Genomic DNA, 26,877 nt, shown 5'->3' on the forward strand with positions numbered 1-26,877 from the left:
TGAAAAGTCTGGCCTAAAGCCACAGTAATTGCAAAAATGCTTAATTTTTAGACTTTGGTCTTTGTCACAGCCACTAAAATCATTTCAATAAGCAAGGCTTAATTATCTCATAGTAAGGGTAGACTATATATAGATTGATCTACTTTTTTTTTTACATAGATTGTTTTACTTACATGATAGTGAAGTTAAAGTTACCATGTGACAAGTCAGGATCTACCACTTTGAGCACAGTTTTGCATGCATTGTGTAAGCCAGGACCTTTAACTGCTCAACAGTATGTCAGTTCAGTAGAATGAAATATTTTCTACAGCAAACCAAACTACTGAATCCGAGCTGTGGAAAGAAAATGAAATACATCTCCTGTGTGGTCCATGGCATCACACATCAAACCAATAATGATTTAACTTTCGCAGGACAAGTTAATGTGTTTAATTTCTATATCAGTTGCTTTTCAGTTTACTGTTCTAACATTACAGTAGCTTATTTTTAGAAGTGGTATGTTGGAAAGGATAATGTGATTTGATGCAGGCACAGTTCATTAATACTTTTAATTTCTTAAGTTTCAAAAAGGAAGGCAGCTTTATACACCAGATTTGTCCTATTCTGACTTTCTCTCTTAAAATTTATGCAATATTCAATGGAAATTTTCATCTCTCATAAGCATTTCCTGTCTTCAATCCTGGCCACAATTTCTCTCCAAACAGAGTAAACTCTCCTGCAAGGAATAAGAAGCCATATTCTTTTTTGAATCGCTTTAATTAAATTAGGTACTAGTCACAACTCTCTGAAGGTGATGAGTAGATGAAAAGGAGAAGAGAGGAAAATTGTCCTTAAGAAATAATTTATTTAAGAAAGCATTTGCCTTCCTGAGTGACTTTGTGTAAATCAGTATCAATACATTGTGTAAGAGACTATTTTATGGTTGTATGACAGTTTGTTCTATGGACTCTACTGCTTAGAGCAGTTTGTAAGTTTCCTTAAAAACATCAAGGAAAAGTACTTTCTTTCTCAGGCTTTTTTAAAGACACTAGTTACCCTGAGAAGAATCCCTTCCCTTTGATTACAAATCATTTAATTTTGCCACCAATTTGCTTCCTTGTCTTCTATGGCTCAGTGCATTATCATTTCTCACTGCCACAGACCATTAGTTGAAGAAGGAAAAAGCCCAGTTTAATCATAAAAAAAACCCAAACAACCAACAAATAAAATCAGACTAGAGACAGTGAATAGCCAGAGCCGCCACCACAAACTTAAGTGTCAGGAGGAAACCATGCTCTTCATCTAAACTTTTAATTGCTAATTCACAAATTATTAGTAAGCTTACTGCTTATTGAGCAAAATTAACTTGTGCTAACCTTTAAAGCCATCAGTAATTTTAAACAGCGAACATGCATGTTCCAAATCCAAAGCACATTTACAAATTTCAATAGCCAATCCTACTCTGTGGCCATAACATAAATGAAAATATATTTCATTGAACTGCATCTGTAAGTAACAGTGAAATTTGCTACCAACAGAGCAATACCTACACAATGACAATACAAAGGAACCAAGGCAAGGAAGCAGATTTGTCAGAATGATAATGATAAAAGCCAAGCTTTGTATGTTTCAGAACAGTCAGTACTTTTTTTTTTTTTTTTCTTTTAAAGCAAAAGGAATTCAAAGAAAGCTGTTAAGGTCTGGTTAAGAAAGGTACCACATTTAATTAGAGAACCTATGGCAACTCCAACTGTATATAGGAAGAAAGTAAAGAGATTAGATCTGAAAAAGCCATTAGTGTAAATATGGCAGTATTTTCTTTAGAAGGTGGTCTGACCTGATGAAAATCCTGACTCCATTAAAGCTGAAGGGAATTTTGCCACCAACTAAGTGGAGCCAGGATTTCATGAACTGTGTGTTCATTTACACCTGTTAACATCATCTTCTTTTTATGTCTTTTAGCATTCTGGAATCTGCACTCCTGTGCAGGAGAGGAGGCTGAAGAAAATATTTGGCTAGAATTCAGGAGCTAAAGGTTAATTTTCTGTCACAGGCTTACTGAGAAAACCTGAAAAAGTCTCTACCTCTTTCTCTTGTGTTCAGGTTCTTCTCAGTAAAACTCAGGTGATGATACTAAACTCCTTTCTAAGATTCCCTGAGATCAAAAAATAAAATATGCTACAGCTAGGTATATTTTTTTATTTTTCCTCACTAAAAACACTGCTTACTAAATTCCACCAAGACACCAGTGTGATATCCCTGAATGCACAAGATGCAAAAAATAACTGGGAATTTTAGAAACTTCTTTTGCTTAATGACAATGTATAAAAAAGGAAAACTAGCTTTTAAGTTGGTAATGGTGGCAGCTACTAAAAACATTCATATGTAAACACATGACTATTAAGGAAACAGTTGAGGAATAAAAGAGGAAGTCCACAATACAATTAACATGATTATTAAAAAAAGGTCAGAATAGTGGAATCTCTACTTCCAGGTAATTCTTTGCTACAGTAGGTTCTATATTACTCTGGAAATGTCAGTAATGCTGCATTTCATGAATTGTCAACAAGCTTCGCATGCCAGAACACAGAGCAACGTGACAGTCTTTCTTTAATCACTAAGAGTTTGAACTTACTCCAGAAGTTCTAATTCTTTTGGTCCACAGCTGCAGAATGGCTGTAAACTATCAGGCCTTGCATTTTAGCTTCAATCTTGCAATGCAATGTGTGTAAAAGGTTCCCTATGGCTACAACTTCTACCCATGTCAGCAGAAGGTCATGATTATGCTTTTAGGGACATTAAAAGATTTTAGCAAATTTTAGATAAATTCTATTTCTTTCCTGTTCATTACTTGACTTTTTATGAGTTTTATCTAACATAAAATCTGTGATCCATAAAGAAGGCAAGCAATAACAATCACAGTCAAACAGCTTTAAGTCAATCTAGTGAACTAGTCAACTCCAGTTCACAACTATAGGATGAAGCTTGGGGGTTGATTAAGAAAGTTACCTCAAACACCAGATTAAAACACCCGTAGGAGCTCTAAGATCATGAAAGAGATTAATGAAGTTAATGCAATTAATTCCAACATGCAGAAATGTTTAGCCTGTAGGAGGAGATAAAGAATCGTATCTGGTCAAAGAGTATTTATCACATGAGCTAACATAGAATTGTCACTCTGCAAATTTAACACTACTACTAAAACTAGCAAGTATGCTGCAGGAACACCAGCAGTTGTTTTACAAAATATTAGCTAAGGATTACAGTGTGTCTGCAAGTCTGTTTTTTTTAGCAAAGGTGAACAATTTGGGGGAAGGGTTGTTCCATCAGAACAGTATCAAGAGTGCTAATGTTGAATCTGATCATTTCAGATGCAAAATGTACTTGTCCCCAATTTCCAGTCTTGCAATCTAACTTGCAATTATACGACAATCAGAGTTGTTTCACTGTTATTACAGTCTGGCCTTTGCAAGAAAAACTATGCATCTTCCATTAGTTTCCTGTGAGGCAATGGATGGAAGTATAATAGATGAGAAATAGTTTGTAAAGTACAAGATCAACAACGTAGGGCCAAAATTTGTTTTCTATTACTTGAAACTGTCTCTCCAAAATAGAATTCTGGTATATTGAAAAATGAGTTTGGAGAACCTGAACAGCTACTGCCAGTGCCACTCCTGTTTCATGAACAGATAGAACACTTCAAATGCTATATGCTGCAAACTAAGAGGAAGCCAAGATGAGTTTGCAGGGTTGCAATCAGATGCAAATAACATTTTGCATGAAAACTGAAGTATAACATCTTTGAGATATACTTCACAATACTAGAAACTTAAAATAGTGTCTAAAATCACTAAGCCTGAATCTCAGCTTAGATGAAAATACCCGAAATTTCTTAAACCTTTGGAAAGAGTCAATATCCTGATCAGCCAAATAATGAACACACGAAATGCCCAGAAAACGTTAAGGAGTTCAGCAAGACAAAGGTAAAAAGAAAAGCTTTATACTTAAGCTAAATATAACCACACAAAGGGCTTGTATTTACCTGCATAGAAACCATAGTTAAAATAGCATGAAGGAAAAGAACTCTGTACTTCAAAATGTCTTCTCTATTCTAAGACAATGCTAGGATCAATTGATGACAAGAGAAAAATTTTCTCAGCAGAGTCTGGAGCCAGAGAAGATTCATGTGCACCTATACATATACATATGAATATGTATATATACTTTTTCTAACTATAAGAATGTTCCTACCCCTTCATGTCTAGTCTAATATTCCAAGCTGGGATAAATCAGATTGACTCAGAAAAGGATACTGAAAGGAAATAAAACATTATATAATATTTTTGGCATCTTTAAAAATATCAGATTTTACATATTTTTTTCCAGTAGAGTTATTAAAAATGAAAGTTCTATAGATAATAACAACTAAAGTGCTTTAAATAATATTCCAGCTTTAGTAATAACCATATCGGAGAGCTGTAAATTTTAAGTTTGCAAATGTTATTTTACTGAAATGTCATAATGAACTTAAAGTAGATTTGAAGCCTTGTATTAGAAAAACTGAATTATTGAAAGTGAATTCACTGTAGGTTATCTTAGGTTTTTAAAAGGAAGGAAATTATATAGTCTAAATCAAGTTTCTCCTGAGCATCTATTGTTACTGGCATACTTTATCTCTGCACCCTGCTGGGTGACTAAATGCCAGCATTCACTTAATTTGGTTGAGCAGCACGGAAAAGCTTGAAATATCTTTATTTATGTTATGAAAGTGAAATTATTATCATTTAAGAAATTAACAAAAGAATAAAAAGAAAATATCAGCATTTCTAAAGAAATATATCATATAGACATAAAAAGCAGAGAAAAAATCCGTTACGCTTCTAAACAAGGAAAGGAAAATGTATGCACATTACTGTGGCACAGAAGCTGACCTTTTTGGATAACAATTAGTTGCTCAGAATAGGTTAATTAATTAAACAGAATGTGTTTCTAAGAGTAAGTTTCACATACAAATTGTGCTTCTGTGGACAATGCAAGATTTTTACATTTCATTTAATTTTCTCATCTTCGCGTGTGATTTATGGTATTGAACACAGTCATCTGGTTACTGGATACTTCGCTGTTCAGGTCTGTTAAAAATTTGTTGTAGAATTTTTATTGTTTCCCTTATAGTCTTTATATGGGGCCAGTTCTAGCAAGATAATTTGATACATAAGCTTCAGTTCAGAAAAGTAGATACATGTTTATATAGGTGAATTAGGTATATGTATATGTATTGAACTGGTGCCACATTTGCTACTGCAATTTTCATAAATACATTAATTTACAAATCTTAAAAATAAATACTATTTCAAATTGGTCAATTGCATGATGCATGCACACAGACATAATAGATTTATAATGCTATACACGTTACTGTCATATTTTGCCCTTTCTTTTAAAGCTTTTTCCCTGTTGATGCCAGTGTAATCTAAAGGATAACATGGTATTTCCTACAGCTCCCACATACTTTTAAGTGGTAAATTTCATTTTTTATTCTGAAGGGCTTCTTGAAAAATACGCCATAATAATTCATGGCTATTTTGTATCCTAGAGACATGAGCAGGATTTACATTACAAACCACATTATCTGTGTTTTGCAGTAACTAAAATTTAAGTATTCATAATCATCATTATTTATAAACATCTTGCTGTTCTTAATTGCTAACATGAGGTTTACTATAGGAACCATATAAACAATATTATTATTTCTCAGTTGATTTTATATAAAGAGTAGAAGGCTGTTATCACTGCTAGAGGTCAAATTTGTGTACTAGGAAGTGAATGTACAGAGGCTGCTTCATGTTCTATTTTCACTCTGATAGGTGATGCTTTCATACCAAAGGTGGTGCATCACCAAGAACCCAGCAAAAAAAAAGTACTGAATTGCTTTCCTCTTTCTCTCTGCTGTTTTGCCAAATTTTAAAATGTATGTTACGATATCATGAACACAACACGAAAGAAGCCTATTCTCTGCAGGGCAAAGCCCTGAATACAGATGCTCCCTGTATAGGTCTGCTTTTATAGGGAGAGGAAAGACAGAATACCATCTGAAAAACATTAATAAATCAAATATATTTAAACTCATGGAAAGTTTTTGGTTCTTAAGCATAACATACTTAAGAGGCCATCAGTTTTCTAGGGAATCTGTTGATCTTGCACAAAATGTATTGAAGTCATGGACAAACTGCACAAGGTCAGTGACAGAGAGGACAACAATCTAAGCCTACTCAGTGACAGTGAGCATTTCAAGTGGCATTGAGATGTTCTCTTTAATTGAAAAACAGCCCATTGTTACAAATTAACAACTAAGCAACTATGGTGTATGATGGGAGATAACACTGTTTTTGTAACCCTCCAGCAAATAAAAACCCAAATACTGGACTTCACCATGCAAGCTGTGGCCTATCATAATCACTGACTTGCATATTACTTCAGAAGGAAGTTCCAGTTTGCTTAGGAATCATGATACCAAGGCAAAGCTGAACTCTCCTGCATCAAAGCTATGCTGGTCTGTCCAGTGACTCTGCCCCTAGTTTAAATGGAGTCCAGCTGTTTCCATGCAGATTTCAATGCAAATAAACAGCACTAAGCACTTCACAGGAGAGACCTAAGTATTTCACAGTATTAGGAGTCTAAAAAGGAATGTTTTGTCTTCAAATACTTCTATTTCTCCTGCTAACAGAAAACCTGCTCTTTTTTAAATAATGGCAACAACCAGCAGCATGGATGTGTTGCATTTAGGTTGGTATAAGGACTATCAAGCTTCTTTTGTTTCTGTGCCACTATTTTCCTTCTGAAGCAGGGACACAGAAACATATTAGTGGCTCCTAATTTAATAAATAACACCCAGTAGAATCCAAGCTGTGAATTTTTGTACTTGTTTTTGTTTCATACTTCTTGCTACCGATCATATTTTCAGCATAGAAGAACACATTTCTAAAACAGAAGCTTTGGCTTTATAATTGTCCTTGCTATACTCTGGTTTGTGTCAGTCATATCTCCTTTTTTCTGGATCAAGAAACTTTATTCTGCTGCCTCTTAATTTTTACATCTTGTTTTGTTCCAGTTGGCTCACTGTGCCTGCCTTCAAGTTTTACTCTTGTTTCATGTTTTCCATGAGAAATGATTTATGTGGTCCAGAACAAGGGATGAATGGAAGTAAAAAGGGCAAAAACCAGAATAGAAGACTACAATGGAAAAGCAGAAAAGACCAAGCAAGTGGAGTACTTTCAGATGAAGCCTTGCATTTTCATCTCCCTATTGAAAATGAAGAATCAAATTATGCCTTTGAACTGGGTCAACTGTGCTGAAGTTCTTTCCCAATGATGTTAATAATAATTTCTGTTAATTTCAATAGACTGGGATTTCATTTCACCCAAAAACCAAAACCCCAGTAGCTAATGATGTCTCATGTTCAGCTTGTTTTTCAGAGCTCAGATTCTCAGTATTTTCTGAAACTTGGGGTTCTTTTATGTGCCTTGACACATTATGTATCAGAGCAGGCACCATCCTTTGGACGAACTAGAGATTGCAGTCTCTTACTAGACTCATTCTGGTTCACACAGGCCAGGATCTCGCCTCTAATTCCATAGGTCCTTGCTCAGCTTTCATTTGCGTGCCAGAAAAACAAGCTTTCCCATGTTTAGACAAGCATATTTCAGTCTTATTGTCTGGGAGAAAGTATATTGTTTTGTTTTGGTTTTTTTTCTCCTGAATGACATGGTGGGATGCACTGACTGGATATTTTTGAAATGTGTGTTACAGTAATTAAGATAATTAATTTGGAGTTCCTAGCCAGCTCAGAGCTAAAAATATACCTTGTACCTCTTATAGCACATAGACTTTAGTATGCCATCAATGCACCTTGGAACTGATGAAGTCTTTTAACATAATTACTGACTCTGAGTATGCTTTATGTGATGAGAACTTCTGAAATGCTTTTCCACCTCTCTGCAGTATATTCATTATAAGTGAAACATAAAAAACATGGGGAAAAAAGTAAAAGAGCATTGTAAGCAATGTGCTTAGAATAACTTAGAATGTTCCTTCCATTTAATACTTGCCAAAGACATTTTTTGCAGTGGCATCATACAGTAAACTTACTGCAGATAAAGCATTGTGCCATTAATTTTTGTAGCACAAAAGTATTATGCAGCATGTTTCCTATCAAAATGAAATTTTAATATGCTTAAGAAGTTTGCAAAACTCCTGCATAAAGTCTTTTCAAGCAAGTTAAGCCCCAAATTACAAGGAATACTTTTAATGAAAGCACTATAAACAGCTGAAGTTTGTGTTTCCAAATTTTGAAAAGATCAAAAGTTTAAGCTAAAAACAATCACAAGGAAAAAAAATTGGAAGAAAAGTAAAATTAAAAAAGCCTAATCTAAAGATAGAAATCCTGATAATTTCTATTGCTGTTATAGTTTGAGTGACCCAAATACTTGATTAAATCACAGCAGGAAAGTTACTCTATGTAAAATAAAATGAAAGAATTCAAAGCATATTCAGTGTAGTTAATGCAAAGAAAAAATAGAGCAATCAGCTAAATTAGAACATATTTATCTTCACTTATGTAACTGTAGAAAATGCCTTAGGCTGGCTTCAATTAGTCATGTTTTTCATAAAAGTCTGGAAATGACAAGATCTCTTGACAATTCTAAAATGATGAAGTTATACCCAGTAGAAGAGCAATCTCAAAACAGATTTGATCTCAGACTCCTTTCTGGAACAAGGCATGCACTTCAGCGAACCATTTTTCAGGGCTCTGCTTACCTATTCTTACTATTGTGCTGCCTCTAAACAGCACCTCATTTTCAGAGTTGTTAAGCATCTTCAGCTAAGAACTTCAGGAAAATAAAGCTCTATAATTTTGCCATCTTGTGTGAAGTTATCAAGTCACTTCATCCTTCTCTACCACAAACAGGAAGCTGCTTGTACATCTCAAATGGATTTATATCCATAGCATTGGTATATGGATGTGATATATTTGAGAGGAAAATAAGTGAGATACTGCTGGTTTTCTTACACGTAATTTCACCCCATTATCTCATACACGGACTCATACATTCCTGGAAGCATGATTAAAGACAATTCAGTACTCTGTGAATATCAGAAACAGCAGTCTTCAACATACTATTTTTTTTTTTCTTCCAGTAATATTACCATTAGGCAAAAAGAATTAATTTTGATTTTCAAAGTTCATAAAGTCTTTATTCACTGATGAGAAAAAGTTTTTAACTAAGCTTCGATGTTCTATAGAGGTTTAAAGGTTGTAAATTTTACAGTTTGCTAATTATTATTTTTTAAATTACTTTCTAAATCCTACTAAAGCCCACTTAAATTAATATTTAGCCCCCATATTAAATGGTATAACCATCTACAAATGTTTTTAAATATGGAAAACAAAATGTTTTCCAGTTGAAGATATGATATTACTGATGACATAAATTATTTAACTTCATAACAGGATTCCTCATCCTCAGGTGTCTCAATCATTGTCAAATGAATTAGACTCTGGAAACACATTAGGTTTATGCTGTCATAAGAAATACTGCAGAGATATCACAGCCCAATGATAATTTTAATTCTGAACTAGTATGAGTTATGTTAGGATAAAGAGATGGAACGAAAAAAGGACAAATGTGCAAACCACAGAGAAATGAATAGGAAAAAAAAAAAAAGGACACCTTCCCCCCCCCCCCCAAAAAAAAAAAAAAAGGAACAAAGAATCCAGACACTTCTAAAGGAACATTTCTCTTTCAAAGATACACTCCAATAGGAAAATCCTGCTTTTTGGTTTCAGTAATTATTATTCAAGTACGGAGTGGTAGGCATGTTTTGTAAGAGCGTGGAGTATTAATGACAGACAGAAATTGGCATATTTTTTTTCAGAATATGCATTTAAATGTCATTCTTTTCAGATTAAATTCATTGTAATTTAATAATATGGAATCACAAAATAATTTTGGGAAGCATAAAATAACTTTGGTTGCTAAGGTTCTCTGGAAATCATGTAGTCCAACCTCCCGCATTCTCACAGCAGGAGTAACTGTAGATAAGTTTGCTATGGGCCTTGTGCAGTCAGGTTTTGAAGACCACCAAGATGGAGGTTCCACAGCCTCTGGGCAGCCTGCGCCAGCATGCAACCACTCTGGTGGAGAAAAACTCATTCCTTGTGTCCAACTGCAATCTCTCCCACTGCACCTTGTGGCTGCTGCTCCTTGTCCTTTTCTGGTGCATCCCTGAAAAAATCACGTCTCCTTCTCTGCAATGCACAGTAAGGTAAGGGAAGACTGCAGTTTGCTTCCTTAACAGCCTTCTCTTCCATCGCTGGAACGAAAGCCAGTTCCTTCAGTCTTTTCTTGTGTGTTCTATACACTGACCTTTTATTTTAGTGGTACTACTTTGGACTTTCTAGCTTAGTGATCACTTTCTGTTATTTTCCTATCCTAGTATTCCAGGTATGCCAGCCCACCTCCCTCAAGCTGCTGGCTACACTTTTGAGGTTCACAAATAATGTAGAAAGTGAAGGAATGTTCTAATTTGTTACAATGGAAAAAATTCACCTGTTCTCCAATTATCTAGTGTTGATACTCTAGACTTAACAGTGTGAGTAGAAAAGAAGTGCCTAAAGGAACTATGTTATAAATGTGCTTTCAGTGTCAATGAATTAGAGCTATTAATTGGATTTTAACATGGCAAATATAACACATTACTACTAAAACCTGAACAAAGTCCAAAGGCAGGAAAAAAAATACTGATTTTTCACTGCTTGTTTTTCTATGGGTTGGAAATTTCTCAGTTATACCTAATAACTTTATGCTATTTTAAACCTAAATTTATCAGAAATTTAAGAAGAAATATACTACTGAGAGCACCACTGCATATGTTATGCAAAGTCAAATTGCATGAAGTATGACAATAGCAAATACTTTCCTATGATGGTTAGTTACAGCTATTTACTTGGATTAGAAGTTACAGTGCAGATGGCAAAAACAACAATGCAACTTTCCTCTTCACTTTTTCTTGGTGTAATGGCATTGTTGTATCAGATAAATCAAATGAAACCCCAAGCCCACTCGTGAGTGGTAAGTGAACAAGATTACAGTACTTCTATCAATACAAAGCATAGCTTTCATATATTTTCTTCTAAGTCAGAGTATAATTTTGAAAGGTGTTTCAAAACAAAACCCCCTTCTTTACAAATGCATGCTGAAAAGATTTTAATCAGAAATCTGTTTCAAAATACTTCTAAAATTAAGATATAATTATGAAGTGGTGTCCTTCAGACCAGTTTCCAGTGTCAGTTTTCCCAGAATTTAAGACTGCAATCAAAAGAAACTCCATTTCTACATTTTAGCAGCCTCAAAATAAAAAAAACAACCCCTCCCAAATGAAAAAGTGTACGGTATGTATCTTTTAATTTGCATAAAGAAAATAAAAGAAGGGACATTATTGAGTAATAACAACTAAAAAAGTAAGCTGAGTATTTAGGATGCAAAGTTTGGCTGCACAGTCCAACTTTGACTAAACACACAGCAGAGGCAGTAAACACTGGAGACTTTTTCGCCTTAAGCATACCTGTGGATTACAAGCAGGACTAGTTTCTTTGCCCTGCCTTCTCTTCTGTCTTAAGGCCTCCCCCCCAGCTCCAAAAGAGAATGTCTCTGACTATGGAGAAGGGGCCAGGGCAGGGGAAACAAATGGACAATGGAGTACAAAGGCGTTTCATCACTTTTCAATCTGAGCAATAAATAATCCTTGTGTCCATGCTGTCCCTGGGCTTCAAGAAGGTAGCGTCTTTGGCTTCCATTACCCGTAGAGACAAAGAGAAGATCTAGGCTATCAAAGCAAACTACGCTCACAGCATCATCTTCTCAGACTGTTAAGTTTCTGTCTGCATTTTTGGTTTGAACCAGGACATTATTTCAGTTTCTTTTTCAGCTTCATCTCTTTGTAAAGAATTATTTCATGCTGCACTGCTAAGAGACTGTTGACAGCTGAACTTGATACCTGATACATTGAGTTTATATATGTGACAGAGAAGAGAAGATACTATGTCGTACTGCTTGCAGGAAAGACAATTTCCACAGGGCTGACACTAGAAGAGTTTTCAAAAGGAATTTAAGCCGTTGCCCATTTATTTATTGCACTTACTGGAGCCCTTAAAAGTTAGATTTTCAGTAGCTACTTGTCTCCAAAGTCCCCACAAGGAAAGCTAAGCATGACTTCTGATAGTCAAGGCATCTGAGAGAACTTGAAAGGCACTGTCAGTGGTGTCTACAGTTGAAAAAAGGTGAGATATTGCTGAAAGAAATTAACTTTGAGAGACAGGAGAAGGAAGAACTGGAGGGGAAATTGGAGAGGAAGTGGAAGGCTTTGAGGTAAGATTTATTGATAGTTTTGGCTATCAGTCACTGCTAGTTCTGAAACATGGCCTTTCCTCTTTCTATCAGAGTATTAAATGTTACTGCTCTGAGCATGCAAACCAAGAAATGGGGAGATTTCAGTATCATAACTGATAGTTGTGAGGGCAATTTCTGGGGAGTGGACTCAGTAGAATAGCCTAAGCCTGGTAATGCATCCAAAAGTTTTTGGAAACCGGAGGAGAAAAAAACACAAGGAGAATAAAGATTTGTCAGCTTCTTACACATATTGCCAGGGCAGGAAAATTTCTAATCTCAGTTACTCTCACATGTGAATTGTCACTTAATGGTACAAGGAGAAAGGAAGTTTCCAGTCATAATTTGTTTAGGTTTATTGCCAAACTCAATAGTTTGACAGTCGATAGATATAATACTCATTTTCCAGGCTATTGCTATTAGCATTTGGATGAAAAATATTGAAGTACAGCTTCTGCTGTCACTCAGCAATACTTTCAAGAGAGGTTAGAAGAGGTTGTCAGAGAAGAAGATTGAACTGGTACTTCTTAGTGCAGAGGTTATGTCACTGAATGATTAACAATGGTCAGACAGCCAATGGGTCATTCAACCCTCCTGTGGATCATCCATTCAGTGGGACAGCAGACACACTGAACTAACCAAGGAACCTCCCCAGGAACAAGCTATCCACCTACTCATTGATTTTTCTGCTATTGTTAGTGTTGTTATTTATATTGTTATTGGTTGGAAATGTAATTCTGTACACAGTTCTTCCTTGAAAAATCCACTTTTTTCTTTCATTGAACTATTTCTTAGGTCTGCTAGACAAAGAGCAAATGGTGAGCATTTTCATGCTAAAGAGGAAACACAAGCTAGTCATGCCAAAGGTGCATAAGATCCATCTACTACAGTATTCCATTTCAAAAAGTGGTCTTAAATAAATATCTAGAATGAATAATAACAAGGAAAACAGGTATGATGTTGTTTCAGCCTACAATTATTTTATGATCAGTAGACTTCCTAAGTCAGATATGATTTCACTGGTTTAAACACCACCATAGTTTTTTCTTCACTTATAAATAAAAAATAATAGAGAGAGGGATCTGTACAAATGATGTAGAGGTCTCTAGAAATCTAAGTTCTTTTAATGTTTATTGATTTAGAGTTGCAGAATTGGTGCCAAAATGTTGGTATGTTGAAATAGTCTCAGAGAAAAAAACTTCCTATGTAATCGTAAACTGTAATCCATGATGTGTCCTTAAAAACTGAGTTTGTCACAAATGGTTTCTGCATAGATAGACAGATAATATATGCCTCACATATTAAATACCAGATGATCCAAATTTGGCAATGATTGCATGTTTGATGCCATTGTTCTAAGATGCTTTTATAGTTGTTCTCTGTCAACATCAAGCATCAAAGTTTCCAAAAATGAATTTTGACATTGTAGTAGGACATTTGTAGTTTATGCACTTTATGCATTTATACAGACACTTATGCATACACAGATAGACCAAGTATACATACACCTGTCTAGAAGACATCAGTTTTCCAGAGAAGTATTAATTTGTTCAGGCTCCTTGTAGAGCTAATTATCAAAACTACTACTTCTGACTCATTACAGAACAGATTGGGTTCTCATTCTATAAGGTTTTTCACATCAGTCCCCTTAAGATTTTCACCTTATAGCCTACTGCTTTTAAAAAATTCCAGTGTTTATAGAGATACCTTAGTAACTAACATGAAGCAGCAAAGCTACTGCCTGGATCACCATGAAAAATGCCTAGCATTTTCCAAAATGATTATGTAAGGAAAGCAAATCAGTTTTTGACATGTTAGCAAACTTAGGGAGTTTTTTATAATCTATCAATTTCTCTGTGAAAAGACTGTTTTCTGAGAGGTCCATTCTGCTCTACAGGTCACTACACGTAAATCTTCAACGGGAAAATTAAAAAGTCTGTACAAATAATTCATTTGGTAAATAGCTCAGGAGCACTTCAACATAATGTGAAAACATGATAGGAGGGACAGAGTAACCTATAAATGTATCTACCTTAGATTTTAGTGGCAGAAATTCTCATAGAAATACGTTGTACACAGTAGCTTTATAACAACCTTACCAACATATTCCTAGTGTTCTGTATCAAGGATGTTCTATCAAGGTCTATGTTCTAGATCAATCTTGGGTCAAGCAACTAAAGAATTTATTTCTATTTAAAGTTTTAGCCAAGATCTTTATGTATGACTATGCAATACATAACTTTTAGATGTCACATGCTGTCCACTTTGAATAAGGATGAGCTCTAACTTTGCTACCTGGCCTTGACACCAGTGGTTGAATTTTTCTCAATCTAGTATCTGTGCTCTTAAAAAATAAATTTCCCATCCCAGAGTACAGAAGGCCACTGCCCCAAAGTAGGATCTAATATATTTTAAGCTGCCACACAGGCATAAAACACTCTATGATGCAAATTCAGTCAAGAGGCAACATTACTATTATTTAAAGAGTTTTCCCATGTCTTTGATAGCAAACAAAAAAAATCCTATCCCCATAATTTTATGTGAGATGTTTGGCTAAAAATATGCATACAATGACTTGCAGTAGATACAATAACAGCACAACCTTGAAAACTGATCTAAAAAGTTCATCATTTTAGCATGTCATTTACTGTATCAGATCTCTTGACTGGATAGTTTGGGTAGCAATAGCAAGATTGCAAAGCCACGTCTGTGGCTCAAGACCAAATTTAGCTACTTCTATCCATCCTTTTAAAATGTCATTTTAAATACGCTCATGAATCACATCAGTATTTCATAATCGCTTATACATATTATAATCTGATTAATTTCCCCAAATAATAATTTAACCACTTTTTTTCTCTGAGCAGCAGCAGTGTAGGTCTGCTGCTTGAACTATTATACTTGGCAAATTCTTTGTTTTCTTAACAGGAAACTCAAGAAATTTAAAGTGAAATTTTCCTCTTCTTTCATGTTGACAAGTGTTCTCACATTTTCCATTTAGCCTAAATTAATAGAATTGGGTGGATAACCAAGTTGAATTTTTACAGTCTATTTCAGACAGCATCATGATATTTAAAAAATATTTTTGTTTGTCCAAATTATGTATGTTATACTTCATTAGTTAGTGATCACAAAGCTTGATTTCAAAAGGACCAACACTTAAAAATTAACAAAACTTATGTACCTGCTTCATTGTTATTCAGCAAGCAGTTCTTAATGACTGTTTAGTTTCTACTCACAGGATTAATTCTCCACAACTTTGGAGTAAATACTAATTACTCACGTAAGAACATGTAGGCCTGTGTTTGGAGGTTGAGATTCCAGCTGTCATCATGGGAAATTTTTTTCCCAGTGTATGAGAGCATATCCATCAAGAAAGTAAAGTTGAAATAAATTCCCAGTGTGAATCTAAAGTGCATTAGTTAAAAAGTATTAAACTCTAATGCACATGCACATGTGTTATTGCGAAAATGCATCCTGCTATCTTCATTTGATCTTCTTCCACTTTCCTTAGATTTACACTACATCATGTATCTCTATCTACCAGTATTGGAAACTCTGTTTTGGAAAACAACTGGAAAATGTGTAGATAATGCAGTATTTTAATCAATGAAATACTTAAAATCCTATCTTACCAAATGGAAAATCTTTAGTTTAAAAGCAGTATGTTTTACACATGTCAGGGTATACTATGGCAGTGCAAGGACTCCTAACTAAGTGCTTAATCACCAGGGTTTCTCTTTCAATAGAAGAAACAATTCCATTTCAGGTAAGATTTTCTACAGTCCAGCTGACCCATACTTGACCCTATTAGATTTTTTTTAAACTACAGTATCACAGAAATTTGATAAACACGTAAGTATTAAGCACCTTTTAGTCCTAAGCATTTACAGAGTAGAGCCACATTTAAAACTAATTATATATTCATTTTAATGCTGCTACCAGATTGTCTTTCTATTCTTGTTCTCTTTTCCTTTTTATATTCCTACTTCGTTTTTTCTATAGTATTAAAAAAGGATTATGTAATATGATGTTCTGGTGAATACAGGACCTTTTCTACTCTCTAATAAATATTAAAAAATATTTTGCATACATCTTGTGAACAAGGCTTGTGAAATCATAATGTGATGACTTATGAACATTCATCTTTCCTATACTGAAGTATAATCTAGTCAACTGGATGGTATAGCAAATCATCCTGACACGTTTATATCAATGCATATTTAAATGAGAATAAGAAAGAAAGAGTCAAATTTATGTTAAAGACTTCTAAAGGCTTAACAAGTCAGCTTAATCTAATCCTACTTCTAACATGTTCTGTGGTCTCAGCACGGTGCACATAATGCTTTCATATGTTATGAAGGATTGCCTCTGAGAAGTTCACCATCAATACTACACTTTGTTCAATAAAACTTTACATCTGGTCTTAGGATAACAGAAAGCTATCTGTCCCAAATTTGCATTACAAACCTTTAGCTTCTTTTGGCATCATCACATATAATAATTTCCAATAACCTGTTAAAATATGCAGAGTACACATATTCCTGGATCTCATCTTACTGTGTCAGGTACAAATTTCTCTAATTTATTCAGAGTTTTAAATAAATGACAATTCCTTTGCACCAAAAAAGCACTCATCTAATCAGACATTCATTTGAGAAGATCTGTGGCAGTATTTCCTCCTTTCACTGCAATGATTTTAAGTTCTAATCAGAAAAAAAACCCCACCTTTATTTCTTTTCCATGCTTTTGCTAGAGGAGGCAATACATTGCAATTCAAGATTTTACAAGAATTATTGAAGACTATTCGCTAATCTGATGACATGATGGAAGTCCATCAAAAATCCACTAAGACTGGAACAGCTATCTCCTCAAACATCTCTCTTGATTTGTGAGACATGATCATTTCTGTCTTTTCCATTATAGATACATCTGTCTGATGTGTTTCATATTAAAAATATTTGAATAACAGTGTCTAGCATTCCCTTCTACATTATTAATATCATCTTTCCTCAACAGACAATGCATCTGATGGTAGTTGAAGACTCCAAAAGGACAGACCTACTTGTGGGATTAACAGTGTCTAACACATGTCGGAGATAAACATGTCACTAACAGATCATCATACAGATGGTTAGCAACCAGCACTACCTGAGCTGAATTAATAAATGCCAACTGAAAAAATTGCTCTCTCAACATCATTCATCTTCTGTCAGCCACATTCAAGAAAACAATATTTTTTAAAAGTCCATGTATTAGGCCTGCAGATTTTCAAGTCAAGATCAGTACATTTCTGCTTTATCCTGTGTCCTAGTAAAATGCTATTCTGTGCTTGAAAGACATTTTTACCAACTATTTGATCAGTAGCATAGTAAATTCTGTCACCCATGTAGACATACTCAGCAACAGAAAGTAACCTTTGGAGACAGTAGAATCAGCACAGAGACATCCAAATACTCAAAATATCAAGTCTACAGAGACATGTATGACCAGTTTTGGCCATGCTCAGAACTGACAAGACACAAACCAGTGCTATTTTGGAGGCCAGTCCTGTTCCCTCTTGTGACTTGCCACATTCAGATTCATGCATTCAAGAAACAGAACAAGCTTATTGGAACTTGCCTAAATATATTATATGTATGTTTTGAATTCTATTCAGGTAATGAATTAAAGTTCTGGATAACGTAAAACATTACTTTTTTTCTCCCTTAGTCCTGAATCCAGATTTAGGAAGAAGGCTGACAAGTTAATGGGCTGTTGTATATGAAACATAAGGACAGGCTCAAGAGGAAAAGACGAATACACTCTGAGAAACTGGTAGAAGCTGTGGTCATCAGAACTTAACATTTTCTGGTATCTTGGGCTGGTGTTACAGGCAGGTTAAAGTATCATGGGATTCAAAAGAAAGGTCTGACATTAGTTCTGGTATATTACACCCGTGAAGCACAGTAAAAGACATGCATATTTGTAGTAGTTCTGCCAGTCAAAACTAAAGACTGCCAATAATAACTGAGAAGATAAAGCACAGGCTATATAATCTTGCTTATGGACACTGTCTAGGGGATACTGAAATGAATGGGAATATCTTAGGAGACCTTTTATACAGTGCTTTTTAAACAGAGTTAATATATATGTGTGAGTACATCTTAAATGATGAAAAGTATAATTATTGTAATAGTACAAGAGGAAGTCAAGGACACAGTTCAGTAATATGCTGCATCCTTTGGGAAGCTGAGGAAGCTTCACTGGAGACTACATGCCTTTCAAGGCTCCAAGAACACATATTAGCAGAACACTTATTTAAGTCCCTGTGTCTTAACAATATATTAACAAATAGTCTTCTGATTTTGAATTAGAAACACTATGTATATAATAGTCTTAAATCAGACTGAAACTATCAGTAAGACACACTTCAGCAACAACTATTTTAATTTGAGAAATTATTTTCAAATATATTGCATATTTCTTCTTCCCATTACATGAACTTCCTGGAAATTTTTCCTAAGTAGAAAAAAGTTATTTTTAAATTCTTCATCAGTGAATTAGTGCTATGTGTAAATTTAATGTATTCTATATATTGCACAGATTTGCAAGAATGTATTTCTTCATAGTGGAGATAATGATAAAATTACTATAATGACAGGAATTATTATGACACTGCAGAGATCTGAACACAACCAGTATGAATATATGACAGTCACAACAAATCTTTCTATGTCTATGCCACTGGTAATGTCACATTAATGGAATTGAAACATATTTTTATGCACACAATTCATACATTATATTGAGCAATATATTTAATAAAGCAAATGAAATTTACCTGGAAGTAATTATTCTATGGCCTGAGAAATATCAAAAAGAAAGCAGGCAAAATGGTAATGTTAATCCCATGCCAGGAACATGTTTTATCAGGTTTCCTTTTAGCTCTTAAACAAGATGTAGTAAAAACAACAACATTCTGTCAGCCTATATGTTCATTCCTTGCTTCCTGGATTAAATATGCTTATTCTATGCCACATTTTTATAGCTTTCAATTCCTGTACTTTAAATTTATTAAACAATGTCAAGTTGAATTTTCTTCAAAAACTGCTGCAGGTTAAGAAAAAAAAAATAGGACAGTAAAATATTTGAGGGCTAACATTTATGTCAGCTAATTAATATGGATCAGTTGTGGTCTGCAAGGATTTTTAAAGTGCATGCATGTTTGAGATAAATATATACTAAAGATCTGATTTTGGTCCCTCTCAAATTGATTACAAAGCTCTTCTGATTTCAATACAAGTATAATCTACCATTTTTGTAGGCCTGACAGATAAAATAAGCTTTTGTGCTCTTGCATAATGTTAGTTTTCCCAAATAGAGCATAGCCCAAAATACAGCTGTACAACATAAGAAGTAAATTATAGTTGCAACATTATTTTTATTTTTTTATATATATGATGTGTATATACACATAGTATATTATATATATATTTCTGTATTCTTTTTAGTAGGTCATGGAATGAGATTTTGAAAATAAACATTGTGAAAAAACCAGTAAATATGGTTGGTTAGCAAGTTCTATTTAAATAAATTGGTAGGAAATCAGCACACTTTCAAAAGTGGACACCCTCTAATCTAGAGGATACACCACCATTTCCTTGTTGTAAACCATTAATATTTCATTATTTATTCTCAAAAGAGTGCCTGATAGCATGCAGAATTTGTTTATTTGAACATAATTCTAGATCATGACAAAAAAGTCTACCAAATGGACAACTGTTCAAAGATTTTTATGCAAAAGATTAATTCTTCCTATGTTTGACCCTGCTGGCCATACTATTTCTGATACAAGCCAGGATGCTATTGACCTTCTTGTGCACCTGTCCTTGAAAGGCACTTCTAAAATGCTTTCTTCCAATGAAACCTTATGTAGAAGTAAACAAAAATTACCTTATGCTTAGTATTAAAACCTGGTTCCTGTCATCATTAAGTCTTACCTGCTTGTAGTGTTTCAGCATCAAAGATATCATCCTTGAAGAAAGCTCTAAAAGACAAAGGACTTGGACTGCAGTCTTCTGAAAGTTTCTCAACAGCTTGTCTAAACATATGAACTAAGTCATGAAGAGGTCCATCTAAATCAAGCTGAGAAGTGGATGGTGAAATCAAGCTCAGACGTACGGAGATTGATGCGCAAGATGCAGAACTAGACTCCACAGTTTCACACTCAATTTGGAAGCCCTCTGACAACATCTTCATTGCAAAATGTTTTCTTTGGAGTGGATCATCAATTACTGCAACAACATGCCATTCAATGGCAGCATCTCTGGGTAGGTGAGATATTACAACCATGGTAAGCAACCCACACACTGCAGTTGCATCATGATACATCTCTGAATCTTCAACCTAAAACATAAACAAAATATTGCGCATATTACAGTGCTAGTAGAAATTAATGTTGCTCTTATTCAGCTAACAATTTCGAAAAAGTATGTGCAGCACAGTTATTTCATGGAGACTGTTCTTCCCCTAAGCTTTCCTTCTCATTGAAAAGTCATCTTGAGCAATTACAAATTTGTCTGACAGTTAATATCGGCCCATTTTTGCAGTCTCAAAATACTACTATGCCTGTATATTTGAAGACAACAATCACAGTGTACTTTGCACTCATTCTGCAATTAAAAAAATGTATTTTTGCATACCAAAAGTTTTTGGCCGTACTGGTCATTGAAGAATAAAAATGATGAGAACTACTGAAACTACAGAAATGAGTTAGTAAAGCACCTAAGATTTATTTAAAAGTTGGAGTATTAAAGATACAGTTCAGATACAGCAACGATACGGTTCAGATAGTTCTGAACAGCACAATGATCTTGAACAAAACCTCTTAGAAGATAAAATATGTTTTCCTAATAGCAGTGCTCATTTAGGAAGTATATTTAAATTGTTTTTGCATCAACCAGCACATCTAATTAGCTAACTAGGCAACCTAACTCTGAGTAAATGAGTTCTGTTTCTTCTGATGGCATTAAAGAAGCGGGACATGGTTTCTGCTTAATTCTTTATAAAAATTTTAATATAAATTGCACTGTAGCATGTTAACAGGTATAGGAAGTGAATATCTTGCAAACCAGCATCACCTTTGAATCTTAACAAACCTAATATGAGTTCATAAAATAATTATATTGTTCCTGTATTGCTACTATGTATTCAATCCATTTTCATCTGAATACAACCAAACCCAACCTTAGACCTTTAAACTAGGAGCAATACATTGCAGTGGGTTGATTCAATCCAGCAGCTAAGCTCCACACAGCTGCTTGCTTACTTCTTCCCTCCCTAGTGGCACAGGTGAGAAAACTTGTGGATCAAGATACAGATGGTTTAATAAGTGAAGAAAAAAGGAAGAAGAAAGGAGAAAAAATAAAACAAGCAATGCAAAGGCTATTACTCAAAACCTTCCCGCCAGCAAACTGATACCTAGGTAGACTGTGAGCAACGGCTACCCTCCCAAAGGTCCCTCCCCTTAGTTTTTATGGCTAAATATGATGTTATATGGAATTAAATACCCTTTTAGTCAGTTGGAGTCAGCTGCCCCAGCTGTGTCCCCTCCCAACTTCGAGCGCACTCTCAGCCTACTCACTAATGGGGTGGTGTGACAAACAGATGCTGTGTAATCACTGTTCAGCAATGGCTAGAAACCCTGGTGCATTATCAATGCTGTTTTGGTCACAAATACAAACCATACAAGTTGCTATAAGGAAAGTTAACTCCATCCCAGCCAAAACCAGTACACACATTTAGGTCTGCTGTTACCTTGTACTTAAATGCATATACTTGTACTCCTATTATGTATACAACAAGGTCTATTTATGGAAATCAACCCCATTTTATAATATACGTACTCTCAAAAAGTGTGAATTACATTAACTTACCAGGGCTCTGAACATGCTTTTTTTTTTAATCAAATTTTAAAAATCCTTATTCTGGGCAGCTGATTATTTTTCTTCTTACAGTACCTTTTCTTCGTATAGTACTTTTTCCTCCATTTATACGGAGAGACAATATATTAAGCATTTTTAATATTAGTGACTGACACCATCTTCTTTGTGTACACAGCTTTTTTATATACCAATTTGCTTACACCGCAGTATATACTGGTAATATTGTCCACTGCCTGACCTCTGAAAGGAAAAATAATAACAAGACAAACCTGTCATTTTGCCTGAAGTCGATAAGGCCATATAACTCACAGTACTTTCAATTCACAAGCTCAATTTTCATCCACACGCTCTCAGCTTTGAGAGGGAGAAATAATGACAGGTTACAGGCACTTTATTTCAAAATTCACTCACAAAGTTATTGACAAGCATTTTGCACAGAGTATCTTTAATGCTTGACCCTTGTGAGCTGTTCACATGAAAAATGCACTTCTAAATGAATGATAGTGGAGTCTAACTCTATACCAAACATGTGGCAATTGCTTTAGCATTTCTGTTTTTGATACAGGAACAAAAATAGGGATAATTTGTCTCAAATTGCAGTCACTTCAGTCATAATAAAATCTCACTGAGTACTGTTTGCTTTCAGTACTTTCATTAGGCTAGCCAGGGCTGTTATTAAGGTACCAACACATAAATGTTATATTAGCACTTAAAAGGAGGAGCACAGTATTCTCCTCTAGGAGATGAATTCTAACCTTGTCAATTTAATTCTGCTCTCAGTGCTGTAAAACAGTTTGAAAAGATGAAATACTGGAGCTTTGCAATGAGGAAAAAAAAAAAAAAGTCATGTTCATTCAGGCTTAAAGGCCACTGTGCTGGCCCAAGGTGCTGAGGTACTGTTTAGAAAAAGGAATCTAAAGCAGCTATCTCAGGTCACATCAAGCACTAAGACAAACTTTTCTACTTCCCTGTACTTGTCTTAGGTTGTTAAATCAATTACTCACTATTTCTGCTTGCCTTCAGCTGCCATTTAGAATATGAAGAATTACTTGAAAATTAAGGCCAGGAGAAAGTACATTTCCAAATTTAACAAATGAGAATCATTCTGTGTGAAAGACCTGTACAGTACCATAGTACTCATAACCTTTAACTTTAGTGTTTGCACAAAGCACAGGTGATGGAGCTACTGGGGACTAATAATCTTTCATCACCTGCTACAGAATCTTACAGAAACACTCCTAAGAATGACCTCTCCTGACTTATTTTCAAGAAATTGCTGTCACGTGTTGTACATGGATGCTGCATTTATAAGTTACCTTTCAGAAATTTACAACTGTCTTAAACAGCTGAGTATCTTTAGTATAGCCTGTATAGTAAATGAGGATGAATGTATAAAGTCTGCTAAGAAATTCTATTCATATGGTGCTGGAACAATATAAATATTAAAAGTGAAAATGAAGATGAACTATTTTATGACTAAGTTGCTTTTTACAATTGTTTCTGCACTCTTATGGATGAGATTCAGCACTTCTGGCAGACAGCTGTGGTGCTATGAAGAAAAATACGTTTTTAGGGTTCTTGTGCCCAAGGATACTGTTGTAGACTATTTGATAAAGGAACACATGTTTTGGCCTAGCCCTTCTTCAGCATCTTCAGAATCTTGGGCTAAAAAAAAGAGGTAGAATAGTATAGGGCTTGCTTAGACACTTAGAAGTGTCAAATAATTCTTGGGAACCTCTAAAATTCTTATTATTGAGAGACAAGAAAACTGTTGGGGCAAACACCACTGGAAGCAGTGATTGCTTAAAATGTGTTTGACCTGAATTTTACAAATCTTTACAAATTTTGTTAGGCTGTAGGTGTAGCTGTCATCTAAAGGTATCTGCCCTTAAACACTTATTTTCTAGCTATTAGTACTCAAATTAATTTCAATTCATGGGAAAAGCTCTGCCTGTTGAAGATTCTGATTTCCACTTGCTAGCTTTTCCACAGGACTTAATCCTTTCTAAAAACAAATACTGAATGGTAGCTTTGCACCAGAAGTTCAAATGTCATCGGGGAAAATGAGCAGATAGTACAGGTTCAATGGCTGACTGCTGAGATAATGTGGGGTCAAATGCTACTTCTGTGCTATACTTTTACATGATCTGATTTAAAGAGGGCTGGACAAAGAAGCCAGGTAACATCCATTCTCTGTGCAGGAAACAGCCTATGAATATTCATGACCGATACAATGTCTTCTTTCAGGAATGGATGCAAACAGGATCTTCTCAGAGACCACACTACGACAGGATTCTGATTCTGCCATGCTACAAAACGGTAGATCCCAGAACTTTGGACAAAGATTTGATATGGCAAGTGATTTAGCTCTAACTGAATTTCACGTTAGGCTATCCTCTAAACATGATTCACAATATCCTCCCCCTGCCAAAAGGATCATCAGCTACTCAGTTAATCAAAGGTGGGAAAGATGAAGTTCCAGAAAGCTTGGAAAAGGAAGCTAAAAAGCAGATTTTTCTAAATGCATGCATTTTATCTATATCATTCCCTATCCAGAGAAGGAGCATGAACACTCTCTTTTTTTAACACCTTGCTTTGAAAAAAACCCCACAGCTCAACGAAGAACGTTTTCTACCATGAAGAAATTACTGATGTTCTTCTGGTGATACAAAACACATTTCAATAACTTGGGAAAATCAGAAGGTACGGAGTAGATTTTTAGAAGGACTGAGAATGTGACTGTTATTTACCTGACATTTTATAATACCAAAGTAGGCTGATATCATATTACCGTAAACACTGAGAAGAGTGCCATGCTAAGCTAAGTAACATCTTGGGAAGTCTTCACGGACTGGTTAATAAACAATCATAGCAGTTGACAGCAGTCAAGAAATCAAGTAAAACATTATGAATTCTTAGGAAAGGAACAGAGAAAAAGCGGATAACATGCTACTGTAGAAATTCACAGTTCACCCACACCTTGAGTAAGATATACAGCTCTGTATCTCTCAACTGAAAAAGGATATATTAGACACAGAATGTTTTCAGAGGAGGACAACAGCTCTGGAGGGTCTGACTGGAAATGTTCTCCAGCCTTCTTAAGGAGAATATGACAGACGTTTACAAAATCACACATGACGTAAGAAGGGTGGATAGGGATAAGAATTGATTTTGCACACTTATCTTTCCGAACAAGAACTACAGATCATCAAATGTAAGAGCATGATTTCAGAAAGAATAATGGTGGGTGACACCTTCAACTCCTTGACAGAGAATGCTGTGGCTGCAAGAACTTTACAGGGATTCAAGGGGAACCTGAACAAGTACTCAGAACACAGATTCAGTGGGGATTATAAAAGATACATATAAAAGTCTTAGTTAATTCTTAATTTATACAATAGTAATTTATATAAAACTTAATGATTTATATAACCATTAAAATTAATTAATTTAAATATGAATTAAAATAGTTTGAGGTTGGGAGAGTATTAAGGTGGATATATGCTTTTCCTGGTTTTACTATTCACATCTGCTTAGGGCTACTGTTTGGAGTCACAATACTAATCACAGCCTGTAAGACTTTTATTAATGTCTTAATTTATTAAACATAAGAATTTATGCTTATGCTGATAATAGTGGTATGTTTGGTGAAGAAAAACAAGTGGGCTTTCTTAACTGGACTGGTTGAATTTTCACAACTAGTCCTTTCCAATATTTCTGTAATTCTAAGGGAGTTTTACATTCATCTGTGCTATTCTAGACTGATTTTATAGATGAATAGTGAACACAGAGTCAAGTAGAATTCAGATAACAGCTTTGAAGTGCTTCTTCAGCTAGTTGAGCGGAAGCATTGGCATTAGAATATTGAGCTGGAAGAAGTAGAAGTGTGAAGTTGTTACTCTTGGCCTCTTCCTGAGGGGAAAAAAAAAATAAAATTGCTTCCTATTCTCCTTTTTTTTCTCCAAAGCAGAATCATAGAATCAAGCAGGTTGGAAAAGACCTTTAAGATCATCAAGTCCAACCATTACCCCAGGACTGCCAAGTCCACCATTAAACCATGTCACTGAGTTTTTGAACTACATCTACACAGTTTTTGAACACTTCCAGGGATGGTGATTCCATCACTTCCCTGGGCAGCCTGTTCCAATGCCTGAGCACTTTCTCTGTGAAGAAATTTTTCCTAATATCCATTCTAAACCTCCCCTGGCACAGCTTGAGGCCATTACCTCTTGTCCTATTACTTGTTCCTTGGGAGAAGAGACCGACCCCCACCTCACTACAACCTCCTTTCAGGTAGTTGCAGAGAGTGACAAGGTCTCCCCTGAGCCTTCTCTTCTCCAGACTAAACAACCCAGTTTCCTCAGCCACCCCTCATCAGACTTGCTCTCCAGACCCTTCACCAGCTTTGTTGCCCTTCTCTGGACCTGCTCCAGCACCTCGATGTCTCTCTTGTAGTGAGGGGCCCACAACTGAACACAGTATTCGAGGTGCAGCCTCACCAGTGTTGAGTACAGGTGGATGATCACATC

General features: G+C 35.2%; 1 protein-coding gene across 1 annotated transcript in view; it reads right to left on the reverse strand.

Annotated features, from left to right (window-relative positions):
• The window catches only part of DPH6 (diphthamine biosynthesis 6), a 203,501-nt gene that overhangs the window by 20,328 nt on the left and 156,296 nt on the right, over positions 1 to 26,877 (reverse strand). Inside the window, exon 14 of the mRNA XM_030483179.1 lies at positions 20,405 to 20,810. Coding sequence (XP_030339039.1) covers positions 20,405 to 20,810 — 406 coding nt within the window. The remainder of the gene's footprint in view (positions 1 to 20,404; positions 20,811 to 26,877) is intronic.

Source organism: Strigops habroptila, chromosome 4 (genome assembly GCF_004027225.2).
Source record: "Strigops habroptila isolate Jane chromosome 4, bStrHab1.2.pri, whole genome shotgun sequence".
Classification (NCBI taxonomy): domain Eukaryota; kingdom Metazoa; phylum Chordata; class Aves; order Psittaciformes; family Psittacidae; genus Strigops; species Strigops habroptila.